This window comes from Phalangium opilio, unplaced genomic scaffold, assembly GCF_054372755.1.
Source record: "Phalangium opilio isolate 3A_F unplaced genomic scaffold, DU_Popi_V2 ptg000024l_1, whole genome shotgun sequence".
Taxonomy (NCBI): domain Eukaryota; kingdom Metazoa; phylum Arthropoda; class Arachnida; order Opiliones; family Phalangiidae; genus Phalangium; species Phalangium opilio.
Window position 1 is genome coordinate 5,920,791 of NW_028324155.1, and position 22,869 is coordinate 5,943,659.

The following is a 22,869-nucleotide window of genomic DNA, read 5'->3' on the forward strand; positions in this document are numbered from 1 at the left end:
TTTTTCACTTAACTTTAGATTATGTGCTTTTAATTCTGCGATAAAAATATAATACTGAGTCTATAAACTAATTAATAATATACGAGTAATTTGGCTTTAAAATCTAATTAGTTAATTAACGAAACGACCTAATTAAATAATTAATTAATACCCTAAGCTTAAAAGAAAATCGATACTTTTATGCTGCTCAATTAGATAACCAATCAAGCGATATTCTAGCTCGATTTAACGAAATACGTGACATTATAATTTAGTTTAATTTCAGTTACAAGTTTAAAACAACGATTTAATCCCAACTTAAGCTCCGTCTCTCTGAAATTCTGACAAGTATATAATATGACCCTTAATGACAAAAAGGCTTATCACTGCCACCAAGGGCTGCGAAATTTCCAATTCAATATAAAAAAAATCGGTAAAACGATAAGGTGAAAGTTAAAATCATCTGAGAATAAGAAAAAAAAAATAAGCTGTCAAAGGTATAAATTAAAGGAATAGCGACGTGATTTAAAAATTATCTCAAATCTAAAGAAAACCTTACTTTTTTGAGAGTTTAAACTCTTCTGATTCCAAAAATATGCTTGATTAATATTTAAATATGAAGGAAAACACAGAAAAAACACTTTGAAAACTTGAAATTTGGGGGGCAAAAGCAAATTTGCGGAGAAGATTTTTGGCGGGTTTTCTCCTTGCTACGTCACTCACGGCATCTCGCGGAAAAGCCAAGCGCGCGCGCCCGAGACTCCCGAGTCTACTAATGCCGCGCGAATCTGAATAAAATAGGCTTAACGCGGCGCTGAGACACTTATAGGCGTCACGTGAGCGACATCTAGAGTGAAAGTTTCTCCTTACTACGTCATTAAGCGAAACAAAATTTTAACTAGGCCTTTTCCAAACACTAAACTTTGATTGCAATTTTACAAATTTCTACGAAACCAAATACTAAAGTAAACATATCATAATAAACTAGATTTTTCAAGGATTTTTTTAGCATTTTAAGTTTGTGGGTGACGAAAATTATGTCACTAACACTTTAAATAACGTAAAAAGAAATAAATAAAAAAATAAACCGAGGGAACTGTCAAAAACCATTCCGACAAAACAATTACGAAGTAGGGCCCGTAGGAAGAGGCTGGAGGATTTCGTTGAAAACGTTATAGGAAAAGGGGAGCTCGCTACTCATGTCAAATAGAAGAGAAGAAAAAAAAAACGCCTATAGGATGAAATCTTTAGGTACGACCCCCCCCCCTTTTACTCTTTCTCTCAGCTATAGATCTTAAATGTTTCGAATGATCGAGCACGCATCCAGGATATATAAAAAAGAATATATAGAACGTCTATGTTTTAAGTTACCCTTTAGGAGTGGCCGAAATCCCCATAGAAAATCGTATAAACCGCATCAATAGTTAGATTGCAACACCGTGAGCTTCGAGAAGATCAAGCCAGCGTTTTTCCTGTCAAGCCTTTTTTATACATTTCTATCCTTACAACTGGAGTATGCAATAGATGTAACCTTAGCTTGAAGTGGGTCCTTCAAACTACAAATACAACCGTCTAACTATAATGAATCAGCTGATAAAAATAAAATGGAGTTCAAAAATATCCTTATATGATGACTTCATTCAATGTCAAAAACACCAAAAATTAAAATGATATTTAAGTCAACCTCATACAAGGAATTCCCACCTTGAACCATATTTTCCTTAACCATAAATTAACTGCATTTTCAATTTGGGATGGTTTTTAGTAGATGGAGAAAGTTGGGAAGGGATAAGAGGGAAAGGTTTGAAATGAGCTTCCGACGGTTGAAGGTTGAATCACTCCGTCTCTTATAGGGTAGATGCAGCAGTTCCCTAGCACAATCATGCTATGCGCTTTTGCCCAACTGGCTGGCTGGCTGGCAGAAAACCCCTGAGAGAAACAAGGACCAAATTCTTCTCTCTCTCTCTCTCTCTCTCTCTCTCTCTCTCTCTCTCTCTCTCTCTCTCTCTCTCTCTCTCTCTCTCCTCTCCAACCAAGCTATAGTTGAAACCCTTCTTTTACGCAATGATGGAAAAACTAAGAAAGATAAGAAAAAGTCTAGAGGAAACCCCTTTTTACTCTGCTCCGGGGAAGATGAAGGGAGCGAGAGAGAGAGAGAGAGAGAGAGAGAGAGAGAGAGAGAGAGAGAGAAGAAAAAAAGATAAAATAAAATAAAATAATAAAAGACTGAACTGATGCGATGCAAGGCTTCTTCCTTCGACCCCTTTCTCATTTCCTTCGGAAAGATATAGTTGGGATACGGGTTCAGTGACGAACCAATGACAATGTAAAAATTGACGTGAAGTGAAGTTGGTTTGTTTTTCTTTGTATGTACGTCGAATTTATTTTTAACTTTAATAAAGATATTTTAATAAATATACTAAAATTCATAATATAGCAATTTCGGAAGTGTTAGTGTGTGAGTCACAAAATGCTATTTCTCAACAGAGAAAAACTGTATCAATCACTATTGATGCCTACCAAATGTCTAAAATACAATCATGTCGTTTTGCCTTATTGAAAAACTAAAATAGCTCTACTATATATTACGGGAATCTAAATATACGTCAGTGTACATTGAGGCAATGAAATTACGTAAGATAGATGGGAATAGTATATATTCTTTCAGTTATTTCTACTTTCTGTATACTTGTAGGCATACAAAATACACGTATGTTTCTAAACCCTCAATATTCAATTGTAAAAGCTACTTTGGCGAAAAAAGGACCATTCCAAACATCAAAAAAATAAATAAATAAGGCATGGGTGCATCCACTTTTCTGAAGTGTGGCATGCATCATTACTGATACAAAAAACTTGAAGAGACCATGTAGCTTTTGCGTAGGGGTTATTGGGGTATATCTCCGTCGAAAAGACGCGGCGGCCTGCTCCGGTTCTTCTGATTTTTCAGTATCATTTTTACGTTCGAAGATTCCTCTCCTTCCTATCATTTTCTTTTTTTTATTATTTCTCAAGGAAAAGAAACCATACGGTCTTCTTTTATTTTCCATTTTATATAAAAAAATATATATATCTATATAAAAAGTATATATACGTATGGCACGCGCGGCCCCATAGTATTTACTCTCGATTCCGCGTCGTCGCTCATTCTTTTCATACATTACATTCGCTTTTACGATTCCTTAAAACGCGCCTATTTATTGATAAACGTTTTATAAAACGCGCCATTTCTAAACGCCTATACATTATATTAGGCTTAAAGGAAGAGTGAAAGTAAAAAAAAAAATAATAATAAATAATATATATATTGTGTTTCCCCGGGGCCCTGGGCAAGTGTCCAACTGTCCATATGGCCCAATGGTTTATTGTAACTATCATTCCTAATTTCTACCTTTTTGGTCTATCCTTAAATTTACTGAGACTATATCTTTAAAACTGAAGGGACCAAACATTACGAAAGTAAATATTACCGAAGCTCTGCAGTTAATGATTTTTCTATAATACTCCAAGCGTAGCTAATACGGCGCCTTTGGGTATAGGATATAAATATATTCCATCAAAATTTATATATCCTATTGTTTGCAAAATTATTATTTTTTTATATAGCAAAAGAAAATCGTAAACGTAAAAATCGGTTTTACGCGCGGAGCCAGTATTAAGGAGCGCAAAAAGAGAAACAATCTACAGCTCCATGCATTGTCTCTCTCCATGGAAAGGAATCAGCCCAATAGGCACCAGCCACCATCATATTTATTTTGTTTTTGTTTCAATTTATATCGACAAGGCTTAGAAACCCCAAAAAAACATAACACCACGTAGACTGGCCAATGGTAAAAACCACCCTAATCGTGTATATACATCGTGTTTATGATAAGTCTGCCAGAAATTAAGGGGGATGTTTGTTCTTTGGGAAATCGATTTTGAGTCAAAAAATGTAACTTCTATCTCCATTTTGTTTGTACCAAGGACACTGTTTTCAAGTTAAGATTGCATCCAGAGTATTTTACGGATGATCATGACCCCCTTAAATTTAATTAAGAAACTGATCAAAAGACAATCAATGATTTCTAATTTAATTAAGGGGTCATCCCTAAAACACTGAGTCAAATCATATCTCGAAAACAGTGTCCCTTGGGCAATCAAAATGCTAAAGATAGAAGTTACATTTTTGACTCAAAATCGATTTATTTCCCAAAGAATATCCCCCTTACTTTATGGCAGACTTATCAGAAACACCTTGTGTATAAAGTAACGGCGTCTTACGTTATTTATACCATTTCAAACTATACGAGTTGCCATTACCCTGCAATTGCGTATGTTTTTACGCTACGATAAAAAAAAAGAAATTATAAGAGATAGACATTCACGTCACGATTTAACATTTATACTAAATGTTCTTAAGCACGAAATGTCGTATACTTTTTGGACAAATGGGCACACGTCAAAATTATGTCGACACTATAAGAGTCTAGACCGTATATAGGTTTTTTTTGTTTTGGTATTATTAATTTATGGCGTGAGCTCTGCACTTATGTTTGTAGTAATTTAATCTGATACGTAAAGTTTCAAATAAAATATATTTGCGTGTTTAAAAGTAAATAAACATAATGATTTTAAAAAATTACGTCTGCATTAATGCGTGAAGCACTTTTTGAAAGCTCCCTTTTGGCAAGTAGTGCAAAAATGTAGGTTCCAGATCTGACAAACGTTAGAAAAATTAAAAGATGTAACAACGATCTTTAAAAATTTATCTCAATATACCACCACACCAAGATTGGGTTCCCCTATTCCATTCTAGATAACCCAGGATCCCGAATTGAATACCTCCTAAGCAGAAACGTTGGTAAAATTCAGTTTTTAAATATAAAAATTTGGGTTCGGGTTGGATGCGATCGAAAAATCGTTAAAATTCAACACACACAAACTGATACATTTAAATTACCTCGGACGTAAAAATATTCTGATTTGTCTCCTTAGGGAATATCGGGAAATGTCGGTTTTGGGTCGGAAGGTCGGTCGGTCGGGAAAATTTTTCCTCCATTCATCCCTTACTTTCCCTTTTAGTGTCATTCCCAATGCATTTCTGACAGAGGGACCAAACCACGCCCATACAGAAGAATCTTATAATTAACTGAGTAAAGGTACAGTTGCAGTATGGATATCGAGTGAAGACGGACACGGTCGATACCGAAAAAGAGAAGTTCGGGAAAAGAGATAGAGAGAGATGGGGTTAAGGAAAATTTTAGCCGTTTGCTAGATGCATCCTCTTTTCGTCTGTGTATTTTTCTCAACCACGGAAGTTTCTCTTTCAACGTCCCAAAGGAGCTTAGCGCTGGCAACTAACCTTTTATTCATACAGGATCATAAAGATAAAAAAAATAAATAAATATACATCTACTTTCGAATAAGAACTAAAGCCCTTCAAAGTGAAAAGTTTTTGGGGGGTAAAATTTCTCATCGTCAGAGAGAATATGAAGTAAGTGAGTTTCAAGAATTATGAAAATTAGGCCTAGGTTGATTATTTTAAAAGGCAAATCCATTTGGCATATTGACTACCTCCAAATTGTAATTATTCAATTCAATACACTTTTGTCAACATTTTAAATCAAAATATCTTGATTATTTAAAAAAAGGTTCTTGCTGGAATTTAGCATAATAAATACTTGGAAATCGTAACTACGAATCCATCAAAAATATTACAAAAATGCTAAAATACTTCACAATACGTTTTGGACAGCGTTAAAAAAACAACAACAAAAATATGTAAATTATGTTGATTCCCCCTATCACGGAGTTATTCTATTTTTACCCTAAAATATCTTTAAGCTAGAAGGAAAAATGACTCTTCACTCCCTAGATGTTTGTTCAAAGGATATGTAAACAAAAAGAAAAGGCGGGCTAAGGGGAGTCAAAGCCTACGGGGAGATTTTTACAACCACGGACCGATGGAAGAAGCCCCAAGTCCCAACCGACTTTCTCTAGCGGATTAAAGACCTATGGGATTTTCATCCTAGCAATATTGAAAAATTACACTGACGGTATGGTATGGCAACCCCTAGCTTTCGCGCCTTTTCTTCTATATTTTTTCCCTGCCAATTCCTTCCACCATGAAGTTAAAAAAAAACACCCCTTTTTTACAGTAAAAAGTCACGAATTTTTAGTGGCCAAGCTAAAAGTTGAAATAAGGCTAAAATAAAAAAATAAAAATTTTTGGAAAAAGAGGTGGGCCGGAAAGACTTTTCGTTCAACACCTCACTTATTAACATAAAAGATAAAAAAAAATGAAAAAGTAAAAAAAGTGGGGGCGTTTAGGAGGAAGATGGAGAGTGGAGAAGAGGAAGAAGAAGGAAGATGCTAGAATTTTTTCTTTTTCTTTTCAAATTCCCTAACCGCGAATAATATTATTAACGGTATAAAAGTTAAGAGAAACTAAAAAAAACCTCCTATTCATTGTCACTTTAGACGAGTATTAAAGTGCGGGAGGGTCTTGTTGTGTCCTTTTTCCTACTCTACACTAAAATTGATACGGAGTGAGAAAAAATCTTCATCGAGATTACAATGTTGGGAAAAATTTCGCAAGGGATATTTTTTTACCAGCAACACTCCTGGTATTATAATGAAGAAGAAAAAAAAACCGCGCATCTTGCACATTTTTATGATTATAAAATTATTTTGCTCTTCTTTTGGAAAGAAAGGTATTATTTAAAAAGTTATACTGGCGCGTGGAATATTTTAAGGTAAACACGTGCGTGCGTATTCGCGTATGAAATATTAATTAACGGGAAACGGGGAAGGATAAAAATATAAAGAAAGGTAAAGTACCTTACACTCTAATCACAATTACAACGCGAATGTAAAAGTCAACAAACTTGAAGTATAATACATTTCAGTATTTAGCAATAATTAAATATCTTCGTGTTCATTTACTTTATACTCATATGGTTAAGTTCCCGCATTAACTCGAGTAACACGAACAAAGTTTTAATATTAAACAAGCCTAGTAAGGTGAAAAATGGGCGTCTCCCCTGAAGCGGCTCCTCTAATGAGAGTGGAAGTAGAGGCGAGAGTGATTTTAGAAACGCAATTAACATTTTTGCGTGCCAGAGATAAAAGTAAACGAGGGTTACCCCTTTTACTTTTAAATTAACACGGCAAACCCTTCCACGCAGCCTTTTTAATAGCGTTAAAGTATCGTTTGGCAACCATCAAAAACGTCTATTTAAAGAAAATGTAGACCGTGGCCGGGTTGTTACGCCAGTTATCGGTAAAAAGACGGAGGGGGGCGAAGAACTTTTGAATAGTTTAATTAAAGGAGTTTTCGGAAATTGATTTTTTTAACCCTTTGGCCGCATGCCGGGGAAAAGTTTCAATTAAAAGGTTTTAGACTTAATTAGAGTTGGAAATATGGAGGTACCGACGCGAAAACTTTGGATTTTAATTCGAAGAGAGAACTTTTCAAAACTTTTGACGTATTTAAATTTATCTATATTCAATTTAAAGGCGTATTTGAATAATTAAATTATTGCATAGCATCAAGAATATTGAAAGAAACCCGGGGAGTTATACTTTTACCTACATTATTTCGCGGATAAACTGAGAGTATGCATATTCGTGTGATTTCTGAACAAATTCCCGATGTCGAAAGTGAAAACTTAATTCCATTCTGTCTAGCAATCGCTCACCCTTTCGCTACGTTAATTCTTAGGCGCCAGGGAAATTAAAAATTTAAATGCAATCTGTTCTCCAGAACGTTGAACGTGGCCCATGCAAGGGCGTACGGGAGGGCGGGCTAGAGAGAGGGGGCGCGACATTTCAAGGTACTCGAAACAGCTTCGGGGTGATTGAAAAACCCATTGAAGCGAATTATTCTCTATTCGCTCATTTAAGGACCCGTACTTGATTGGGGTCCCGCGATGTACGTTTGATTTCGCGGGACTTGGGTGGTCCTAAAACGATGATTCCGAATTCTCGACTCATTACCGAATTAAGGTTCGAGCGTTCGGGAAGAGGGGGAGGGGTTAAATCCCCTTGGCCGAATTTCCCGAATTAATAGCGAGCTAAGCGGGAACATTCTAAAACTAACTAATCTTTGCCTATAACGATGACCTGACTCGTCTATTTCCGCCGCAGGTTCGACACGGAGGGCAGGTTCCTCGCTCGACTACGCTAAAGGGCAGGAAAGGAGCTCGCTAAGACCCGGGGCGACGGAAGAGGTCATCGGAGGTGCTACCGCCTCGGGAGGACCCATCTCGACGTCTACCCATCGACGCGATCAATCGCCCAATTCCGTCTATTCCAATCAGAGGCTACCCAAGCGGCAGTCGAATCAATGGAGCGGCCATACTGGCGCCCAATCTAAGTAAACAACCCTCGAGTCGTCTTTCGGCTAACCTTTAAACCTCCTACATTCGACCTTTTACACTGTAGCGTGTTGCTCCGATCTAGTAATTCCCAATCATTTTGTCAGGCCTACGCGTGTATACGCGCGCTACAACGTATCTATAGTTCATTGGAAACGGTAGGCAGCTTGCCGATGTAAATTTCTAAGAAGGCAGTTGGTGGCTGCGAGCTTTACATTGCGGTTCTTTGTATATGATCGCGAAATGCGCAAACTTAAACAAACACGTAATAAGCCTATAAACAAATATCCGCGCCGCACCAACCCAAAAGGTTTTCCTACCTCTTTCTTCATTATGTTTGAGTTGTTTTTGTTTTCTTGTTGACATAGTTTTCTTCCGTTCCCGGGGTCTTCCCATCGTGACGTCATTTCCGGTTTCAGGCCTTCGTCGTCGTTTACGAATGGTGGTGGTGGTAGTATGGGTCATTCGGGAAGCGCCTTCCTTTCCTCGTCAAATTCGGACTCTTTCGCCGCGGGGTCATCTTCGGCGGCCTTTAGTAGCCTCTTGAATCTGCACTACGAGCAGCCGTCCTTCGACCCCGCCACTCCCAGAAATGTAACGGGACAACAGGGACAAACTGTCTACTTGCACTGTGTTGTCCGCAATCTTGGTGACAAGACGGTAAGTGTTTCTTTATGGCGCTTTTGAATCTTCGTAGCCTGTTAATGAAACAAAATAGAGTAAAGTTATTAATTAACCAGGAATGTCTTCAAACATACTTAACAAGCTTGCTACAAACAAGAACATTCAAAACTAAGTATCTCAATTATGTGTTACTGTTTTGCAACTTTGTCTCTGTTGATAAGTACCACACTCGAAACCCAAAACGCCAACAACCCAACCATTTATTCCAAAATAATTGTCCATGGACCTAAATTAAATCTTAAATTTCCTGTAGGCGTCTTCTCAACCGAAAACTTTGACACTCACCAAAAATATTCGGGAAATCCAATGAGACACTGATGTAAAGAATAGGCCTTATAGCGCTAGACTTTCAAAGTTTATTACCGGCGACAAAAAAAAAACTTTGAGCGTAATAAACTTCGGAAAGAATTACGAGTCTAGGGCGAGTGACGCGAGAGCTTATAAGATGAAAACTTTTTTGTAAAGAAGCTAGCAAGGCCTATATGGAGCAGCCAGCGAGAGCGCGTTGGGGCCCTGCGTGCCGTTGCTCGGAAAAGGATGCCCATATAGAGCCGCGGCCGGGGCTTGATTTGAATGAAGTGCTATACATTTTATACATTTACGCCTAGCTCTAAAGGTGAACAAAGGAAAGGATGCAGACTTTGCCAAAATTCGCGTGACTCGCTCTCTTTCTTTAGTCAACACGCCCGCTTCCTGTCAAGTAGTAGTAAGTAGGCCTTCTTGCCAGTTACGACTTAGCTTGGACCAATAGCGAAGAGCTATAACGTAAAACAACAATGTTGTTCAGGAACCCACACCGCATCTGAAACTCTAATGAACAAGGGCAGGCAATCAAAATATAAGTTTCGAGTAAAAGAAAAAAGAGAATTACGGAAGTGGGTCACTTCTTAATTGATTGATAATATTAATTTACGTGTAATATCCTCTACAATGTTACTGGTCAACCGCGAGGGAGTTATTTTGCGAAGGAACAGGAAACGTCGAGTCTTTTACGTCACCTATGACGTCTGTACTTATATTACCAACTATATTATGGCATAAGTAATATAGTTTCGCGGAAAATTACATTCCCCACGCGTTACGTACATATAACAAAAGTGGTTTAGCCGCGTATGGGGAAAACGTCCCTGCTCAAAAGGTAAATGAAAGCCAATTGGGAATAAACTGATGTGGACATTGTCACCGAGAAAAGAGTTGAAACGCGAAAGGTTATAGGGTGCGGACAGTCAGTCGGGTCTCTACTGGGGAATAAAAAAGAAATAGGTTGCAATTCCCGACTTTTGTCTTCTTTTTTTCTTTGTTATATAGGTGTCTTGGATACGACGGAAAGATTTTCACGTCTTAACGGTCGGTTTGGTGACGTACACGACCGACGAGCGATTTCAAGCGGTTCACAACGAGGCAACCCAAGATTGGATGCTTCAAATAAGGCTGACAACCTTGGGTGACGCGGGCTCCTTCGAGTGCCAAGTTAATAGCCACCCATTGATCAGTCTTTTCGTCAATCTGACGGTGCTAGGTACGTTCCAGTCTCTTGTCACATTTTTTTTATTTCTGTTTTCTTTTCTAAGTTTAAGGGTTTTGACGGAAAGAGGCGACTTAGTTACAATTAGGGAGGGGCGTAAACCGCTAAGTACTTGGGATAATTAAGTGGAAATGATAATAAATTATTAAGCAACTTCTTTAGAAAGAGCGCATTAATTCCTCGAAAATTTTAAAACACAATATAAAAAGTCCTTAACGCCTTGATAACTCAGATTGTCCTATTTCCATTGATACCAAATACTTCTACGTAGTTCGATTAACCGCAGAGTAGAAAGTTTCTCTATATAGAGTAGGAAATGATATTCGTATAATAAATAAAGGCGGGTGTTTCAAAAGGACCATCTTGACTATATAATCTTAAACCTTAAATTTACCATATGATCATTCTTTAAAATTTGAAGGTATACTCTTAAAATTCCCTTATCCTAACTGGGGCGGCCCCTCTAGCTCTTTTATCCTTGGTGGTCTTAAACTGTCACATCCTTCCTTCGTGAGACGCGAGAAGTAGATACTGTCTTATACGTATAAATATATATACACTCGAATCGGAAGTTTGCGGGTTGAAAAGATTTCACTATTCCCCGTGGGGAACCCCATAACGCTGCCAAAGGCGGGTGGAGGTCTATGCTCTAGCTGAATCGTCGTTAATCTTCGAATAGATAAGAGAGAATAAATAATTAGAAACGCGTTTCCATAATTTATTCCACCGTTCGAACACGTATAAGGAAGGAAAAGGAAGGAAGTGTAAGAGGAGGAAGTGAGCCGCTCGATCGTGCAATGGAGACTATCAAAGGAAAGGAAGTATTTGATTTTTGGCCAAGAAGGTCCGCAGCGCGTTCAGGTTGAACGTAATCTTAAAATGACATTATCCGTTTTGGAACCAAGTACAGGGTGTAGAGGGAAGCGTTTTAATATGTCCATGAAAAACTAATGGAAAAATTACATTGGATGTGATTTCTTATTATTATTATTTATTCAAAATATTTAATTAAGAGCTAGATAAATTTACTTATTAAATTTTCAGTGTTGTTTAAATTTTAGTTTCAATCAGCTAAAATGTAATTTAATTAATTTTGTTTTTCTTTAAATCTAATAAAGTAGTAGTAGATAGTCTGGTTCTTCAAGTTTCAATATTAAATCGAAAAAGAATTTAAATATTTAAAATTGACAAATTCGCTAATGTTTCGGCGACGGTTGGGGAAAAGTTCTATTTATGGACCCCTTTTTTTCTTTTGTATAAAATTGATTAAAGCTATATTGATTCAATCGAGTATACAGTATAATAGAGTTTAAAATTTCATAAACAATGCCTTGTTAATTTTATCATCACGGATGGGGCGCTTCCTGTACTGAAAAATTTACAAAGTCAAAGGTCACAAAGAGACTTTGAGAAACTTTCCCCAAAAATAATTCCATCGATAAGTGATGTATCAAGTGTTAATATTTATCCACCCTGTATGGTTTCTTTTTTGGTATACGCGTGTATTTCATCAGTTCCTAAAGCGAATATTCAAGGGAGTCCCGATCTGTACGTCAAAACGGGGAGCGCTATCAACTTAACGTGCGTGATTCGGGACAGTCCGGAGCCTCCCGTCTTCATATTTTGGTATCACGACGACCGGATGATCAATTACGACTCGACCAGGGGAGAGATCAGTATACTGAAAGCCGGCGACGACACGACGCTCTCGCGGCTATTCATACCCAGGGTTCAACCGGCCGACACCGGAAATTATACGTGCGGCCCATCCAACGCCGACGCCACCAGGATAAGCGTACACGTCTTAAATGGTAATACCCGACTCCTATCCATTCTTCGTTGTAATTCCCGCTTTATTAGACAGTGAAAATGGGAAATTGAGGGGCACGGGGCGCCTGCAAGAATCCGCATCTGCTCCCTTTTATTTCTACGTCACGACTTTTACGATGGCACCAAATTTGCATTAAATACAAAGCGTAAATTTCCCACGAAATTTCCATCTTCCCCTGGCTGGGTATACTGGGCCTGGCTTTTGGGGCGCGTCTATCTTTCTCTCGGATGGCATTTATAGTCGAGTTGTTTGTTGCGGGCATTCGCGAGGAAGAACCCCCAAAAGGTCTTAAACACGAGACTGAGCTCCAAATTTATCGCTTTATAAAAGGATAGCTTAAAGGTACACCGAAACGTAACGTACGCCATTCCATTTAAGCAATTCCCGTGTCAGTTTTTGTACTTTAATAGATAGAACCGAGTTCTACTCGGATATGATTAACGATCAAGTATATTGGAGGATTTAGTTTCATTTTGCCTTTAAACCCATCCTTAACGCCAGACAACCTGTTCATTCTTCTAGATTCCGTGTTTTATTTTTCATTCCGTACCTCATTACGACTACTCTGTATCGTTTTCGGACTAATCCAAAAAGAGAGGCCCTCTCGAGATAAGGCCCGAAATTGCGCCCCTTTTTCTCTTTCTATTCGTACGCATTTAGTTTAGACAGTCTCTCTCCCATAATTTGGGCCCCTTATTTTTGTTAATTCTATCGGTTGGCCTAAAGCGGCTGTGCGGCTGGCCACTCTTCATTCTGTCGACGCCGAATAATTATTGCCGAAAAAGGCCCGCGTAATAGGAGAGCTGGCCTTTTATTTTTAGTTTACGAGCGTTTCCCGCCTGTTTTAAACAGATTAAAAAGAAAGCGCAAAAAGCGCGCGCCAAAAAGAGGTTGGATGCTTGGATGCCTAAAGAGCGCGCGCGTGCTTATGGCGTTTTTTAATGAGTCGCGCGTGCAAAGTCGCCCTAACTTCGCGCCAAATCCCACGCACGCTTTAAAAATATAAGAGTAAAAAGGCGGGAAGTGATTCCCGCGTAATATTTGATGGAAAGCGTCTATTTAGTTTAGAAAACTAGAAAGCGTGTATTAATTTTTGATTTGCGACTCGTCGTAAATAGTCAAAGAGCTAGAACTGAGAGAATAGAAAGTATGTAGGCTAGACGCGATTAAAATTGTAACAATTGCTATTACAGACTTGGAAAAAAAAAATATTTCCAAAAACCTATTTTTCCGAGTTTTAGTCTGCTTTTAACTTTACTTAGTAATTTAAAACCTTTGGAATTGTAAATTCGAAAGAGAAGAGCCTGAATATTCTAGAATTCCCGGAATATTTATTTTTTTATAAGTTTTCCGTGAGAGAACTTTGCGGAGAAGTGTTACGGAAAAAACGGTTTATAAAGGCGAAATTTGAGAATAATGCCCCCTTTCTAGTTTAAATACCTTAAGCGTAGGATGCGAATTATTATGTTTTGAGAACAAATGCGTAAAAGTAACAGAGAAATTTAAATTTAAAACTTAAAACCTACGCTGAAAAATAATTTATTTTTTGCCCCTTTATGGTGTCTACTTTGCGAACAGTAATGTATTGCGGGTGAAACATTTCTACAGGGGTTCTATGGGAAACCAATGTTAACGATTGCGCCTGGATGTTGACTTTCCATCAATGCGTGAAAAAGCATTATTTTTGAAAAATAATTCATTAAACCCAAAGTATAGTTTAACGCTTTAGCTATAAAATACCTAATTATATATATAAATTAATTGTAAGGTAAAGGGAATATGAACTGAACGATATTTATTTTGCGTTTGTTTCATCTTTCATTTTCTCTTTACAAACAAATCCCACGCTCCAATAGTCTCCTTTAGTAAGAAAGAAAAAAAACCCAGTAAAGCGTACTCACTAAGCCTATAAAATACCGAATTTTACGACACTTCCTATGGAAAAAATGGGTACTATATCTTTGGGTATTTTTTCCGAGGAGAAAAACCCGCGGCCATGCAACACGACGTTAGTCCTTCAAGAGCGGCGACAACATTCAGGACGTCTGCTAAAAACCATTTTTTATTATGGGCGTATTCAATATGGTGCTGCTCTCAAATCATCATCGCAATCCTATGGAACGCGAAATCCCAAAATCTACAATCCTGACATAGAAACAGCGACGGAAATTTTAAAATCTTCCAAACGTAGTCGAGAGTGTTAATATTAAAATAAATACGACAAAAAAAAATAAATAAATAAGAAAAACATTTTTTTCGATGAAAATAAGTGATGGAAACAAAGTGAAAAAATTTTAAAATCAGTGTTTAAATAAAAAGAAAATTTAAAAAAAACTTCCTGAAGAGATAAACAGAACTAAGAGATTCAAAAAAACAAACTACATAAACATACACACACACACACAAAAAAAGAAACCCAAAAGTGATTTCCCATCCTCTCAAATATGGAAACTTTCCCCCAAAAAATGCATTGCGAGCCGCAACAAATTCAATTCGAAAACATGGGTTAGTTTTGCCGTTTTACGACCTCTACCAAAAGCAAAAGAAAAGAAGAAAAAAGTGAAAATAAAAGTTATATAATCGAACGAACTGTTGCAGTTTCCCAAAAGAAAGTAAAAAAAAACCCCTATATTACCTGACATTAAACTTACGTTAAACCTCAAGTTACCACTACCATTGTTAACAGTGTCAAGAGACGTAAGGGGTTGTTTATAAACTTTTGAAGTGAGTGACGAAAAGAAAAAAAACTACGACACAAAAACTAGCTACCAGTGTATATATACGTACATACATCTGGGCACTTTTCGCTACTACATACCAATATATAAAACCCATCACAACTAAAAACCAATGGAACACACATTTTTGAGAAGTAAATGACCAGGGGCGATGCAATGTACAAAAAAGAAGAAGAAAAAAAGAATATATATATAGATAAAAGAAGAGAATGCGCAAAGTACAAGTATATATATATGTATCTATATGGTGGACATTCATTGAAGACGGGGGATATATAAAAAAAAGTAAAAATGGAACTGGACTTTTCCTCAACCAACCTCAATTTTATCAATTTGTGGAACGTATATAATATATATATATAAAGACACAAAAATTTCAAGTGTTGACCGAAATCATACCCATGGGGGACTCAACGAGCAATTCGGAAAGTAGTGAACGCATTTTTCTATTTACTGATCTCTCTCGGACTTTACCAGACCCCTTCCCCCTCCCCCTCTGACCACTCTCCGTGACTGACCAACTAATGTTAAAAAAACTACTACTCTGAACTATATATATATAAAAACTTTTTGGAGCAACAAAATAAATGACTATAAGATGGAGAAGAAAATGCAGTAAAATAAATAAAAAAAAGGAAGCGCAAGAGCAGAGCAAAAGGAAAAGGAGGATGTGAAATTGGAAAATAAAAATGCCTTGTAAGTATCGATTTATTTTATATCGTTTTTTTTTATTTATTTATTTCCACTTGGATTGATTTTGGGTTTATTTTTTATTTTCTTTTTTGGTATTGGAAAGTAAATATAAGTATATAAATTCCTTTACCAAATCCTTCATTAAGTCTCTAGTTATTCGGTTCCCGTTTTTCTTTACCCTAAACTCATCTGCTTTCCCACTAGAATATAAAAAGCGCTTCCTTTTCCTATACTTTTTAGTTTTCAAATCAATTTTCGATTCCCGTTCAGTTCTTTTAAAAACTCTTTTTTACCTAAGCAATAAAAAGAGAGGATGAGTAGGATTTTTTAAGAAATAATTAAATTTAAAGAGAAAAAGTAAAGTTATTAAACAAAATAATTATAGTCAATTTTGAAGCTGATATTATGAAACTTGGGAGGTATTGTTGTACTGAATATCTAGTTTAATACAGTATTTTTAATTTTAGTATGTAAAATCGTGAATGATTTATTATCAAAAAAAAAAAATCAATTCACATCGCCTTGAAAGAAATTAGAGTGGGACGATTTTATAATAGGACATCTTCCAAGTTCTTTAAGAAAAAAAAAAGAATTTTTCTAAGAAAAAATTTATAATTTTTTTATTCCCTTTCAATTTCCCTTTAAAGCAATTTGGTTCCGCCAACTTTTCTTTTTCTTTTTTTGTTTCATCTCATTCTTTTGAAAATTTCAAGCGCGCGCTTTTGGGTATTGGCGGGAAAAAATCTCTCTATCCTAATTGGCGCCTTTCTTTTTAATTTTCACTAAATTTGGCACACATACTATTTTTCTTCAAATAAAAAAAATAATAAGAAGAAAGAAAAAGAAGAAGCTTATTTCCTCTTCCGAATGATTGAATTTTCTTAATTTCATTAATTCATTAACCTTAAATTTATTCTCTTTTCCGTTTTTCTTCATTCCTTTTTAATTCTTAAAACATTTTTTTTCTCCTATTCTTTCCAAAATCCGCAGATTTTTGTACATAGAGACTTTTTCTCTCTTTACTGACGAACGAAGTGAGGAGAATTTAAAACCATAAAAAAATAATAATTATAAAACACCCTATTTAATTTAAATTAACTCTAATAAAAGAGAGAAATCAAACAGCGCGAGCGGCACGATATTGTCAAGTAATTAAACTATATAATTAATATTACGTGAGTGAATCTTGGTATAAAAATAAATAAATAAATATAAAAAAAACTGAAATATATATATGAAAAAAATTACTTTTTATACTGTATAGAATTTAAAACTTGTAAAAGAGTAAAGAAAAACGATAAATAATTAATGATTTAGATCGAGGATATAAAACTGGTAAAATTAAAATTATATTTGATTAAAGTGCCGTCGATGATACGAGTTGCCGTAAAAATTAAAAATCCTTTCATTTTACCGAAAAGAAACCATTAAATATTTAATGCCAAGTTAAGTATTTCCCAATTCCTTTGTTATTATCAAAAAATTTTATTTCAATTTTTACGAACAACAAATTCAACGACACTTTAATCAAAATATATTTACTGTACAGGTATCATAAATAAATACATTCGGAATTATATTGAACTTTAAATTATACTTTGAAACTACTCAAAATTAAAAATTAATATTTTCCGTTAATTTAATTAAAAACTGAGATACCTCGCTGTTAAAATTTAAATGAAGCAATATAAATTTAAAGATGATTGTTAAAAACTTATTAAATTCTTTTGATGAGAAATTTTGAGGATTATTAATGAAAAGAAAAGTTTTCAAAAGAAAAATCATCGACTAATTTTAATAAGGATATCTTTCAAAATTAAAAGTCTTCATGCATACGAAAGTTAAATTAGTTTTTAAGAAACAGAATCGAGAATAACGAGACGAGCCGAGAGAGATAGCGTTTGGGGACATTGGACATTGTAATAAAATAAGAAATAAAAAACTGCCCTAGTTTTCCTACCAAGCACGCATGCGCTGTAAAGTCCCATTACATAAAAAAAAAACCCGTACTGCATCTAAAATTCCATTTTCCATTTCGCATTTTAATAAAAACCTTTTGTTGACCGCGCATCCTTCCACCATCACTCAAAACCAGACCCTATCTCCTCTAGGCAACTGTATAATAAAACCAAGAAATCTATTTCGGCAGAATTTGTTACCGTGAATATGTTATAGTTATATAAAAAAAAACTGGGTTAAAAATGATATGAAATTATATTTGTGATAAATTAAAAATTAAATAACACCAAATGAATGAATACAGGTATATAATAATCAAATATATATAGTTATATATAAACTTAATGTTAAGCCATATATATTAATTAATTAAACTTAATTTCCCCAAAAATATAATTATTATTACTTGAAAATCGGTATTTTTTGGTGTATTAAATATAAAATAATACATTAAAAAATGCCTTTTCACGATATTTCTTTAAATTTAAAAAAAAGAAACAGATTTTGTGTGATAAAATATATTATTTTGGCTAAAATTCCCATCCTTAAAAAAAAACATTTCAAAATATTTATTTTCTCCTTTGAGGAGTAACACCCCCACGCTCGATAGAGAGCGATTATGGCGGGAATATTTGTGCGCGCAACGGTAACAAAAGCGCGCGCCAAAAAAGAAAAAAAATAATAAAATAAAATAAAAAATAAATAAATAAATAAATTGTGTCATCGAGGGGATTTTCAAGAGTCTTTTATATTGATACGTATAAATATGAACTAAAAATATACTTTCATCATTCTGCAGCGCGCGCCTTTCAACAATAAACTGACGAGCGCATGAAGGAAAGATATATATATAAATATATATATAAAACAAGACAATATAAATTCCATAGACTTATATATGTAACGGTACAAAAAAAAATAAAAGGAAGTGAAAAGATTCTCGAGGAAAATGGCGGGAAAATTCGCGAGAGATTGTTCAAAAAAACGCGGGAAAAATATATGAAAATAAAATCAAAGAAAAAATATTTCCTTCCCTTCTTCTCTTCGTCGCGAATATCCTTCAACCAAAGAATATTTTTACGGTTACGAATAATATAGACTAAAGAAAATATAGATCGAAATAAAAAAGAAAAAACATTCTCGACAAACTAAATAAATAAATAAATAAATAAAAATCACCCAATATAAATCGAGATGATATCTGTAATTCCACCAATACAAAACAAAGATAAAAGGAATAAGTAAATTAATTCCATTATAAATAATGTGTTTTTTGGATGAAGAAAAAAAAACCAAGAGAAAAAGTAATATATATATATGTATATATATATATAATATAAAAGAGTATACGACGACTTGAACTAAACCAAAAAAAAAGTCCATTACTCTTAATTTTTTTGCTCATTGAAATTATATCTTCATTGTTACAAAAAATAAAAAACCTTGCTATAAGAAAAATACTTATTTTTGTCACGTGTTTTTATTATATTACGGACTTATAAGGTACGTGGAACTCGAAACGTGCAGTTTTCTGTGACAGGTAGCGTTATTAACGACTAGCAGACTTGGCAAACTGAGTTAATGCGAAAGTTACCATATAAATTAAAATATTCTTTAAAGGGTTACTTAGTGTTACCGAAAATAGATACAGTAGGTATATTTTATTTTTAAATATAATTGAAAAACCATGCTTTCCAAGTTTAATAACAGAAAACATACTTCCAGCATGATTTGCGTTCAGAGGGAAAAACATTTCTACAGGGGCTCGTTCAAAATACATTAAATCAATTCCCCTAGATGGTAGCTTCTCCTATTGAACCCAGATCAAAAAGAAAATGTATGAATTGTATTGAGGAATCGGACATTATTTCATTTCTTTTAAATCTGATGCAATTTCGAAACTATGTTCTACCCTTTATTACAAATTGTGAATTATTAATATAAAATATTTCTATAAATTTTAAATCGATAAAAATAGTTAAAAATAGCTTTCATCAAATGAAAACTCTGCAATTATTTATTAAAGCGGAACTTTGAAAAGCAATTTAATAGATTTTTAAATTACCCGACCCCTTTTATTTCTTTCAAAGAAAATCCCGAAACAAAGGTCAAACGTACGGTTGCTATAGACTTAAGAATATATTTCAAACTTTTTCAGACTTTTATGTACGCTATAGAAGAAACGTAGATCCCTTTTCACGTGAAAAGAATAAGCTATTAGAGAGAATAAAACGGCCGCAAAAACTAAACAAGCGGAGAAAGAATCGCCTTTCACCAACACTCTATCTTCTCGCGAAACACATTTTTCTGGTAAGGGCGCCGCTTTATTTCATGTTAAATTTTCACCACGTACAATGCTAAGCCCAGCTGATAAATCTAGGTGATTAATAACCATCCTTAACTCCTTCCTACGCTGGGAATTCAAGTTGAAAAATACAGTGTACGTCGTACCTTACACCGAAGTAAAGGCTATCGACAATGTAACCTAAATAGAGGTAGACTTCGGGCCTTGGTCTAATCTTAGGGTGAAACGATTTTATACTGAAGGTTTTATCCTTTTCCGATTAAAGGTTTCGATCAGTTATTCATAGAATTCTTTCGAGATTCCGTCTACTATAAAGCTCGCCTACAGATAGAGAGGCTAAAGCTTTGACCGATGGAGCTAGCCATAGTCTGCTATGGAAAAAGGTCAAAAGGTTATTTACAATTCAAAAGGAATCGCCCGCGCGAGCTCTATAGGTTCAATATCTATCGACCTGCTATCCTATTTCGATCAAAATACCGTTTATCCTTCGCAATATATCGAATGATAGCGCTGTTAAAGGCTTAGACGAAATAGCTCAAAGGTACTGTTGAAATTGCCTATCGAGTGATCCCAGCGAAATATGATACATAATGAAATTTTGGCGGTAAAAACCACGTGCCTGCTGGGAAAATCACGAGAAAATTAAATGAATTTGAAATAACCCTACTGTGCTCCAATCTTTTCCCTTTCGAAAACCGAGCTAAGCCTAACCGTGGGAACTTGATTAGGAAAAGAATAAGGAGAAAAGAAAGGGCTACTCCCAAATGTAATAACATTTTTTTTTTCGTTTAAGCATTGAATACGGTTGGGAAGTAAACTTCATTTCAGATACCGTATAACCAATCCTCTCTTACTCTCTCTTCGGCTCGATCCCTCTACATGGAAAATTCAATTTTATATCGGTGAATAAAACAAATTTTCCTGAGGCCACCAAATATCTCAGCAGCAGATCGCTTTTGTTCTGGGCAGAGAAACTAAAGAATACACGATACTCGATACCAAATAGAGCGTGGTATGGAGAGTGGAGAATTTATTATATGTCATAGGTAGTGTATCAAATCCCTTCGTATTGTGACAGAGGTCAGATTCTAACCCATGCCTCCGAAGAGAAAAGTACCTGAAACTTGCACCTTTGACCACTTGCCCACTCTACCTTAGTCATACTCGATTATCCACTCATGTAGGTAGAAACTCAACAAACCTTCGGGTTCAAAGTTCATCTGACGGAGATGGGATTCAAACCCACACCTCCAAAGATATTAGTACCTGAAAATAGCGTCTACCCACCCTCCAATGTATTATACTGCAATATTCAACAAAATACTACGAAAGAAGAAAACTGATTTTAAAACAATATAAACTCCACAATTTGCTTTTTCTGCGCAGAAAAAAATAACGTTAAAAATAAAATATATCTGGAAAAGCAAATAGAAACAACCCTCACCGACCCGATAGCGAAAAACTTCGAAGCGCGGAATTGACCTCCCAAATCCAACGATAAAATCCAGGCAATAATGTTTCACCGAGTTTATATAAGCGAAATGGGCGCCTGTTTTCTTTCTTTTAAAAAACAGAAAGATATTACCTAAATTTTACCGCCGGCGAATTTTAGAAAAATCGCCAAAATTCCCTAATACAGCTTCATGGCGGAATAAGAAAAATTCCGCGGCGTTTTTCGCGCATTGAAACCAGTAGGATTTCTTCGCCGGATAATATCGAACGCGGAAGAAAAGAAACAGAGTTAAAGGGCCATGGGGGAATGTGGGGAGGGAAGTTGGTGGTATATTTACGTTAGATCGGGGCAAAACAAATCTTGGGTATTTTTACGTTCATTTTTCTCTAGATTTTTTTCCCACATTTATTATATAGATATTTTTTTTTACTTATTTCCGTTTCTTAACCTTTCTCCAAAAAGTATAACTTAAGGTTGATACGGTTCCTATTTATTCTTTATGTTATTGTTATTTTAAAAGTCTGAAAGTCATTTTTTTGGGGTTTTCTTTAAAGTGAAGTTGAAAGTAAAAAAAAAGAAATAGTTATTTCAACCGATTGAAGTTTCAATTTATATAAATATTTACTATTTTCTAAATAACTAGACAAAAATTAAATATAACTTTATAGGATTTAATACAATATATTTATAGTAATTTGTTGGCATTATATTTTTTTTAAAATATAAATCTAGTAGGCTTATTTCATTTCAGCCAAAAAAATGTTTTCCGTCTGTAAAATAAACATTAAATCTGGGGCAGACTGCATTTAAGTGACGATAGATTTGATTAAAAAAAGATGTTCGGCAATACCAAAATATAAAACCATATATTTGTTATTAAAAATGTAGAGAGGAGAAATCGCGTTTCTAGGAAAATATTTTAGTATATACCCCAAAAACGTTTCGCCTGCTATAAAAAATGCAGGCTGTGTTGAAAATATTAAATAAAAGCGCGAAATTCTAGGTTGGGATTTGCCCATTTTCACAAAATAAAATTTAAAATAAGACTTTTTAGTTCCTCACGATAGCAGATCAAAGGTAAAAGCAGTGGTCCCAAAAACCTTTCAACCCTTCAAAATTGATTTATGGGATAATTGGTTCGGTGCAAGGTAGCACCGACCCGCCGCCAAAAAGGCGACAGTTGGGACCACCAGCGAGCAAAAGAAAGGGGAACACTCTCATCCTATCGTGAGGAACAACCTTTAGAAATCACCAAAACTTCGTAGAGTAAAGATGGTCAATTTTTTTCAGCCATTCAATTTTCAAATTGTCGAAGTTTCAATTTTTTTGATTTAACGTGTTT

General features: G+C 35.1%; 2 protein-coding genes across 5 annotated transcripts in view; one reads left to right on the top strand and one right to left on the bottom strand.

Annotated features, from left to right (window-relative positions):
• The window catches only part of pio (zona pellucida domain-containing protein piopio), a 174,243-nt gene extending 165,452 nt beyond the window's left edge, over window positions 1–8,791 (bottom strand). Inside the window, exon 1 of the mRNA XM_089868194.1 lies at window positions 8,660–8,791. The gene's annotated coding sequence lies outside the window, so the exon portion shown is untranslated. The remainder of the gene's footprint in view (window positions 1–8,659) is intronic.
• Window positions 1–15,279, top strand: part of LOC149692436 (uncharacterized) — a 32,593-nt gene extending 17,314 nt beyond the window's left edge. For 2 of the 4 annotated variants that reach the window (XM_089868186.1, XM_089868187.1), the window contains exons 4-8: window positions 8,110–8,338; window positions 8,708–8,999; window positions 10,332–10,542; window positions 12,063–12,359; window positions 14,359–15,279. In XM_089868186.1, coding sequence (XP_089724312.1) covers window positions 8,110–8,338; window positions 8,708–8,999; window positions 10,332–10,542; window positions 12,063–12,359; window positions 14,359–14,528 — 1,199 coding nt within the window. In that variant the 3' untranslated portion in view covers window positions 14,529–15,279. The remainder of the gene's footprint in view (window positions 1–8,109; window positions 8,339–8,707; window positions 9,000–10,331; window positions 10,543–12,062; window positions 12,360–14,358) is intronic. The other 2 variants (XM_089868188.1, XM_089868189.1) reach the window with 2 other exon arrangements.
• The last annotated feature ends 7,590 nt before the right edge of the window (window positions 15,280–22,869 follow it).